The sequence below is a fragment of the Fopius arisanus genome, unplaced genomic scaffold (genome assembly GCF_000806365.1).
Source record: "Fopius arisanus strain USDA-PBARC FA_bdor unplaced genomic scaffold, ASM80636v1 scaffold00010, whole genome shotgun sequence".
NCBI lineage: Eukaryota > Metazoa > Arthropoda > Insecta > Hymenoptera > Braconidae > Fopius > Fopius arisanus.
Window position 1 is genome coordinate 1,747,120 of NW_011887749.1, and position 9,101 is coordinate 1,756,220.

The 9,101-nt window shown below is 37.9% G+C and overlaps 1 protein-coding gene across 2 annotated transcripts in view; it reads left to right on the top strand.

Annotated features, from left to right (window-relative positions):
• The window catches only part of LOC105262702 (uncharacterized), a 196,090-nt gene that overhangs the window by 145,780 nt on the left and 41,209 nt on the right, over window positions 1–9,101 (top strand). Inside the window, exon 7 of one of the 2 annotated variants that reach the window (XM_011298423.1) lies at window positions 8,723–8,821. The exons of the other annotated variant lie outside the window; for it this stretch is intronic. Coding sequence (XP_011296725.1) covers window positions 8,723–8,821 — 99 coding nt within the window. The remainder of the gene's footprint in view (window positions 1–8,722; window positions 8,822–9,101) is intronic. 2 annotated transcript variants of the gene reach the window in all.

Consider the following 9,101-nt stretch of genomic DNA (forward strand, 5'->3'; position numbering starts at 1 on the left):
CGCCAACAGAACGTCTGAAAATTTTAACAACTACGATTGTCAGCTATGGAATATTAGATATTAGAAATCAGAAATGAGATATTAGATTGTAGACATCACATACAAGGTATTAGATATCAGATGGTGGATATTCAACGTCGGATATCACATGGTGGGTATCCCCCCCCCATTCTGGCCCAAAATGGAGCTCCGAACATTACCACCGCAGAGCCGATAAAGAAGATTCCCCCCATTACCGACCGAGGGCCTAGCAGATTCCAGCATTCCTCCCCCGCAATGTCACCCCCCCCCCCAGAACCCCCTATCCAGAACCGGCCTTGTTTATCTACTGTTAAGAAGTACAATAAGAGTAATTCAGTAAGAGCTCTAAGTTACACTTCCGAAGAAAGTTACGGATTTTCCAGGATATTTGAAAATATTTTAAAGATCTAATTAGTAGCTCGCATGTCTCTGCACGACAAAGTCTATTGAGCAAAGCTATCTAACAACCCTAACTTCGTAGATATTTTGCGAAACCCTCATGGTGAGATAAAATGAGAGAAAACATTATCATATGTGGTTCTTCATTACGCGACAAATCTGATATTAATTATGAAACGAGGATAAGAAGAGGTTCATTTCTGCAACTAAAAAAAAACGTAAACAAATACTGTATTACAATGACGAAATGGAGTATGGCGTACTCTTACAGTACTCTCAAACCTATCTGATCAGTATTATAAGAGTACGATGCACCGACACTGTACCCGCATTATAAAAGCCCGCCATACTTTTTTTGCGAATGGGTACGCTACCAGTACGCCGTGCTAGTATCGTACGGGTTTTGAGTACCTCACTTCATACAGGCTTGGAGCGGTACGACGTACGTATACTATACTAGTATCATACTCATACTACACGTACGCATACTGTACTAGTATCATACTCATACTATACGTACGCATACTATACTAGTATCATACTCATATAAGCGTACGTCACCATCTCACGGTAGTACGGTGCAGGCACGGCTGTACTCTCAAAAACACAACAATACGCTGTGCTATCTGGGAATGAATTTCAAGGAAAAATTTCAAAACCATAAGTTAATTTATTGGTGTGATTATTAATATTATTGAGGTAGCATAAAAGAAAACAATCCATCGCCAACAAATCATCTGAAAAATCATTGCAGCTATGATTGTCAGCTATGAGATATAAAATATTGGACAGTCGAAATTGGATATCAGACATCACTTGGTGGTTGATCATTTTTCCATTGTTTATTTTTTGTGGCAAATCGAATTTGCAACAAACTGTTATGCCCCAGAAATACCATTAAATTAAGAAATAGTATTAGGTAATTTCTGATTGACCTCGATAACATGACGACACGCGAAGTGGCACATATCCGAAACATGTAAAATAGAATCAAAGAATGTAAATGTTGTAATATAATCTAACCCGAATATTTGTGGATTAAGTCCACATATATTCGTCATAATGTGGATCACTGGGGTGCAGTGTCAGCACTTCGCCCCATCAACGGTTATGGCCTTTACGTACACCTGGGACGTCACCCGATGTCTCTCCAGGTGTAAAACAAAGATAGAACACTTGTTGCAATCGAATCCACTATGAAATATAAGCTCGTGAGTTCGTTGCCACTGGGTCAGTTAGTCAGGTTGTCAGACACAGACAATTAGTAATCCGATTATTCGTTAAGTCACTTTCTTGTAATTCATATTGCCGAATATTTACGGCATTAATCAAAGACTATATTTACTGAATAAATCGTTTAATCGTTGAAAAGTTGAATCTCCCTGAGAAATATTCATTTCTAATTATCTACAAGTGATCTATCCCTATCATCGAACCCAACCGCTCGGGTCTATAACAAAACTAATATTGTAAAAAAATCGCGTAGACCCAATAGTTGATTTAATAATTGCAATAAACTGTTGCATAAATTTTTGTCGTTATTTAAATAACTATTGGGCTTACAGCATTTTTCCATACGATGACAATTGAACTCAGGGGATTTTTGCATTGACTTTTGCAAATCGAATTAGCAACAGAAAAATCTGACGCAAAAATGCTGTAGACCGAATGGATTTTAATTACCGATTAAATACCATTCAACAGTTTATTGCAATTATTTAATAAATATTTTGTATGAGGTTTCATTGTTGGAAATTCGATTTGCAACAAATAATAATCAATGCAAAAATCCCCTGAACCCAATTGTTTAAAAGATAATGCTAGAACCATTGCCGCGGAGTGATGCGAGAGAGTGAGAGAGAAATACCATGCCTTCTCTCTCGCGCTCACGGGTGAACGTAAAACTTTATCCCGCCTCCTGCCGACTAAAAGGGGAATCACTCACACCTGAGCGCGAAGCGACACGGACGTATTGCCGCTTAACGCTGCAACGTCATTGGCTGTCCTGTTTACCCCAATATCTCTAGAGGGGTGCTTCCGATCCAAAAGTGGAAAAGGACTTTTCGGCTCAGACTCACCCCCTATATATGCCGGTTCAGTATCGGCACGTACTTCTGGGACAGCCTGTCAAGATATGGGAGTGGACGGAGGAGGGTAATGCCGTATTCCACTAAGCCCACGGTCGGAAAAGGCAGGTTCTACTTTATTGACCCGGGCTGGTAATGTGTGGCATCAAATTATTGGGCCTCATACTTATCGGGGGATATCTGGTGTCTCATATCTGGTATGTCATGCCTATATTGGCTTACAAAATAGTTTGTTTGGCGAGATTCATGCAATTTCAATTGAGCAAATTGGTGATTCAATTCGATAATGAACGCAAAATCTATAATAAAATAGAGAAATATAAAATTCAAATTTATGATCGACCCAAGTTGATATAAATTCATTAAATTAAATAACTGTATTGGTCACTTCACACAATTCTGCATTAAATATTTCCAATCATTAAGAGACACTCATAATGTTTCTCTTTATGTGAAGTTTCTGCATTTTAATTTGGTATCGGCAGCGAAAGCTATAAAAACTAAAAATATGAAAATGCCTGTAAAGTAAGTACTATTAACAATATAATAATATTTAATCATCATTTTCTAATCAATATTTCCTTTTCAAAAAAAATAACAACAAAATCATAATTAGAAAAAAGTTTCCATCAGGGACATTGAAAATTTTCCTGTATTAGTTCTCCCACCACCAAGTTTTTGCCGAATATTCCTAGTACTTTTGCTTATGCGCATCACGGGCTCGAAGGGGGCTTAGTCATAAACTTCAGGGCTTGGGACAATTTGGCCTAATGGAGATGTGGCAACTCCGAGAGCTGGGGTTGCCCACCTTTGGTCTAAGGTGAAAGAATTTGAAACATGGCCACCAAGATCTGAGAAAAGCTGCTGTATGGATAATAAAACCTCCCGATACGCAGCATTAGCAAGGACAGCTGAAAAATTTTCTTTAATAAGAGGCCGACCCATATTAGAATTGCACTTTACATACCCGTAGTTGCAGGATTCTCGGCTTCCGGCATTGAGGTCACGATTTCTTTGATTTTTTTTATTGTCTTCTGGAATTGACATGTCTTCTGCGGGTTGTGGTATGTGAGTCCTTTTCAACTACTACTTGCCCACTCGAACTACCATCAAGATTCATCTCTAAAATACAAAATTATTCATGATATTATAGTCACTGATAATTTTCTTATATTTGACTTAATTAGAAACAGTTGTCACGGGTTTTTCAATTATAAGAAAAAAACAATCTTAGTAGACATAAATGTACGATTGGAAATAGCTTACGTTCACAGGCCCGTACGTCCAGCTTTGCATGGGACGGAAAGGCCAATCTTTCCTTATCATGGTTGAAGCCCCGGAAATAGAGGCAGTTTTTAACAAAATGCTCTACACAGAGTAGATGCCACTGTCCAGACACCCAATCCGATCTGCCCATGTTTCTCACCCAGATCTTCACAAATTTCTCATCTTTGGAAAATCTATATATATTAAAACAATGAACAATGCAAATATTATATGATGTGACTGTTAGGCATAATCAAAATTATTGTTGCAAACAAAATCAAGTGCGTAAGATCACAGATTATTTAATCATCGTATGCCTTTAATAAATGGTTTGAAGTTGAGGATATTGATTACCTCCCTATATTTTAAATCTTAGTTATAATGATCAAATATTTGACTAACTACTTTTGATGTTAACAATTAATATTTTCGGTAACCTATTTGATATTGATCAAATATTGTTATGCACTCACCGATGAAAACATTTCGCTTTAGGCGTCTTCTTTGTTTTTCCTAAGTTAACACACCGAATTTTTCTCAAGGAAGAAGATAAACACTTCTGGCACTCGAACACTTTTCAGAAATCACCAATGCCGATGCAAAAATAACCATAGTCATATGGTATGGTAATTTTCTTAAAAGACGACCCCCAACAGTTAACTTGACCGGGACCAATTACGTCAAAATAGAGACCAAAACAGAATGTGATCGTATTGGATGGGATCCAGCACTAAAGTGTACTATGCTGGGCTACGCAGGAGTTTGATTAAAGAAGCATTCAAAGGGAAAGAAAAGTCTTCTACTAATTATTACATAGAGATGTTTTTTGCTCTCCTAAGAGAATAGAATTGTGACAACAATACAAGATAAAATCCGCTCAAAAAGCTTGAGCAAATAAATGGAGAACAAAAGCGAAAAAAATTCAAATCAGATAAAAACATATAGTTGTCGGCAAATGAAAGTTGTGGAAGACGGGCGTTATCACTCAGTCTAGTGACTCAGTCCAGTATAGTCGAACTCCAGTTCTAGTAGTGTGAAGAAAGCCCCCCATTTTCCGTCTAACCAACGGTGACGGTACGGCTGCTTGTGGACTTCGGTTGTCAAATCAGTTGATGGTTCATCTTATTCTCGATTGGCCCCACGAGTTGCAGAGTCAAGTTTGTGATTAATTCAAATGCTTAATTCAGTATCGTTGGATTTTCTGGTGCTGGATTAGCAGAAAATGTGTCCGCGAGTTCGTATTTGTAACTCTGTACAAATACTGTTTTCAAGCCCGCGACTTGATGAGTCCAAGTGAATCTCGGTTGATTGATTTAGTTTCTTCTGGCTTGCGCTACTCCAGCATAGCAGCTTCTCGAAACGGGCTAGCCAAATTACTCTAGCATAGACTCACGTAGCTCAGACGCAATTATTGATGGAGAGGGTATCGTCTCGGTGGCTGGACTTCTTTTAACTCTTGTGTGGCTTGGCTGGTAGTTAGACTGGAGCTCGGACTCGGCCTCTATCTCGGCTCGAACTAGCACAATGTTATCACTTGTCTGCCAACTGAAGTGACTTTAAGTTAAGTTTTAACTAGTGATGTTCCAACTGTCATCTGAACTCTCTGTCACCTGGGCTCCCAAATTGAGAAATGAACTTTTTAGGGAAGAATGTTTATCCTCATCCATCGAAGTAACGGACCCTCGCTAGATTTCGAGGCAGGTCGTAAAACTTTTGAAGACAAAAAGATAAATCTACCTCAAATGTCAGATATTGCAGACGCTAACTAACCCGAGCGTGGTTAATCGAACACGTGCGTCGGGAAAACCGATGCACTAGGTTTGGTACTAATTGTCTTGGCTCTTTTCCGTATTTCTCAGAATTGTATTTTTTCTTTTGGGCAGAGGAATGATCAGTTCTATTTGTAATTTTGGAGTCAATTGAGTTTCGGGCAGAGAAGTATGAATTTTCCATCGCTTCCCGTTGGACGTCATTACATTCTGAAAGGTGTGAGCCCTTCACGGGTGGTCACTCCTTTTTAGCTTTTATGAACTGTCCGGAATGCGCATATGGATACTCCGCCATGGTACGGCGCGTGCGACGTATTATGCCCTTGTTGACCACCTTGGCGTTAATTTGACGACATAAATTTCAGTTAGACGGATGTTTATAACCCAGAATTCTGGATGTGAGATATTCCTACCTTCACCTAGTTTTATTCTGGTTCCCGTGGGACACCTGAATGTAACTGGAAAGTGACTCATCCCTTGCCCGACGTCAGACGTTCAGACCCCTGTCTGAAGTCAGGAACTATATCTGAGTCTCGAGGCCAATTTTATGTCAATTCAGTGCCAGGCTACTTGGTTTTATACTTATCGCCTTATTCCAAAGGAGGGGTGAGGCTGCACGAGTCAGCGTTCTATCGATTAATACGGTTACTGCTCAGGGGTATCTTGCAGCCCAGTGCAGCTGGTCCAGGAGCCAATCATTCACTTCCAAAATCGTATAAAAAACGAAAAGCCGCTGGATCCGCCACTTAGTTCCCATGCGATGAATAAATATTCGTTAGTCGATCATTGGCCAATCATCGGCCCTATGTAGCTTCTCCAGAACCGTCGCTTAAAACCCAGGTGAGCAATCTGACGTAAGCTCGGAGCAACAGCCATAAAATTATTGGGGTTCCAATTATAAGAGACCTGACGTTATGACAAGGGCTGCCGCATATTCGTGTGGTGGTTTAACATCTGGTGATGGCACATGCCAATGATTGAAATGCAAGAGCAAAAAGTTTGAATTTTTACACGTATTTGGACATGTTCTTTTTGATTAAAAAAAAATGGAACTAATCTGATGGTTCAGATTCAACATCCATCGGTGGAAATGAAAGTGGGACGCTGATACACTTGAGAGGGAAGAATTTAATCGTCAATAATTTGTCAAATTTTCATCATCGCCAGTAATATTTCTGCTCATTTGTTCACGTCCTTTACGCTGGTCCTTAAAATTTCAAATTTCCCTTGCTTATGGAAAAAGGAATCTTTTTTGAATATGGGGTCTCGAGAAGACGTCGGCAATTTTAAAATTTTTGTAGCATAGTGTTAGCGGTAATGAAGATCGGATAACTCAATTTCACGATCATCCCACTTTCAATTCCATCGTTAACTGTGGACTTTCAACTATCATATTACCTCTTTTTGGTTCTGAAAAAAAGATGCAAATACGCGAAAAACATATTTTCAGAGAAAAAAATGTAGATCGATTGGTATTGGTAACTCAATAAATTATGCGTTGAATATTTCCAAAGATTAAAGGACGCTGTAATATCTTCCATTGTGAGAAGTTTGCATATTTTAATTGGACATCGAGAGTGGGATATATAGAAACGAAAAGTTTAAAAATGCATGTCGAATCAGGTCTATTAAGAGCATGACAATACTTAATTATTGTTCTCCTAACAATATTTTCCCTTCAAGAAATCTAAGGAATGTATGAATTTCCCTTTTTGTAAAGACAATTAAAAGCAGCCAATAATCAGTCAAAAAAATAACAACAAAAAATGTAATAATTCCAAAAATGTTTCGATTAGAGAAATTGAGAGTGTTCCTAATTCAAGTGTCCCACCATCACGTTTCTGCCGATTATACGCACTACTCTTGTCCACGGGCAGGGCATCAGGGCAGCCATACACTATGGCTTGAGACAATTTTACCGAATGGAGATCGGGAGCTAGAGTACCTCCGAAAGCTGAGGTTGCCCACCGCTAACTTAAAATAATTATTGAATATAATTACATTATAATAAACATGAAATAATAAGATCCGTTGCAATTTTATTAAAATAGTCATTCATTGAGACCAGGTCAATAATAATTGAAACACTGGAGGAAACCCGCGGTTGCGCATAAATGATCATTAAATAATGAAATAGCAACAATAAATGCGATTCTTATTACAATTATTGTTTAATTAAATGAATAACGAAAAACTTCAGTAATCTACTGATGATCAAGTGTTTATCAATAAATCAAAAAAAGATGAAAATGTGCAAAAGGAATTGACTATCATTTATGGAGCAGCTTTTGTGTTGTTATTACAAGAGTTAAGTATTACAGTGTAATTAAGTTAATGGTTAGGGTGTAGGACTAGTCTGTGACAGATCGTAGGTTCGAGCCTCATCGGATGCAAAATAAGAGTTTGTCGAGTAGTTTTTTTCAGAATCGAAATCGTTCTCGCGGTACTTCAGGATAACTAATTAATCATGAAAATGGGAAAACTTTCTTTTTTCATTTTTCGTTAATGAACTTAATGAGCACATCGTTATAGTCAATCGTATGCCGAGCATTTACAGTCCACTCTGTTGTTCGTTTTTATTTCCAGTTTCCTTCAATTACCGTGAAAAGATTGTTAATAGAATAAATTTTAGTTACGAACAAATGTATCTAATATTTTTTCGGTTAAAAATAATAGTTAGAAATAATGAGACTCCGTTGTCAATCGACTGTCATCATTGGGCCAATCAAGGTACCGACGATCGGGCCGAAGTTATCATGCAAGGCTCGACAGAACATTGGGCCAGCCTCTTTTCCACGCTTCGGAAATGTTGGTGTCGAGCATTGTCCGATCCTCAGGTCAATTTGGCTATCGTACTTCAGTTGGTTGGCTGAGTTTTTGTCCAATTGAAAGGAACTTTTCCTTGAGAGACAGTATGGGGAGGTGTAGCAATCATTCTGAAATTTAGAAGCCATTTGCGATAGTGAGAGAATAAACGGATCCACGTTCTCTTTTCGATTTTATTTTCGTTAAAGGCCATTGAAAAATTTTATGTAATTTCTCACAATCAGTTGATGCCTTTTTTGATAAATAAAGGGGGAAAACGCAACAATAGTATAACTTTTTAAGGTAATCCGAAATAGCCTAAAAAAAGCTTAATTAATTCATGGCAATTATATGTTGATAATATCATGATTTTAGGGTTCCATTGTACAGCAGAAATTGGCATGACATCGTATTTCGACTTATCGAAGTTGGCGTGGCCCTTTGGTTCCCTTGTGTACTTTGGAATTGTATGAGGTAAGTCTAACGTGCTCGATACAAATATAAATACAAAATTATTCATTACGAAATTAATAGCAAAGTGTACAGTCTTTTTTTTATTCTTCTGAAGGCATTCATTGATTTTTATATATGACTAGCGTATATGGCGCGCTATGCGCGCCAAATCATCCACGTATGGGGTGTTATCATTGGAATATATATATATATATTCACGGTTATTTCCAATGTAATATATACATATATAGAATTTCAAAAAGAAGATAGAAAAAAGTCTAAAAATTTATATAAAAAAAAT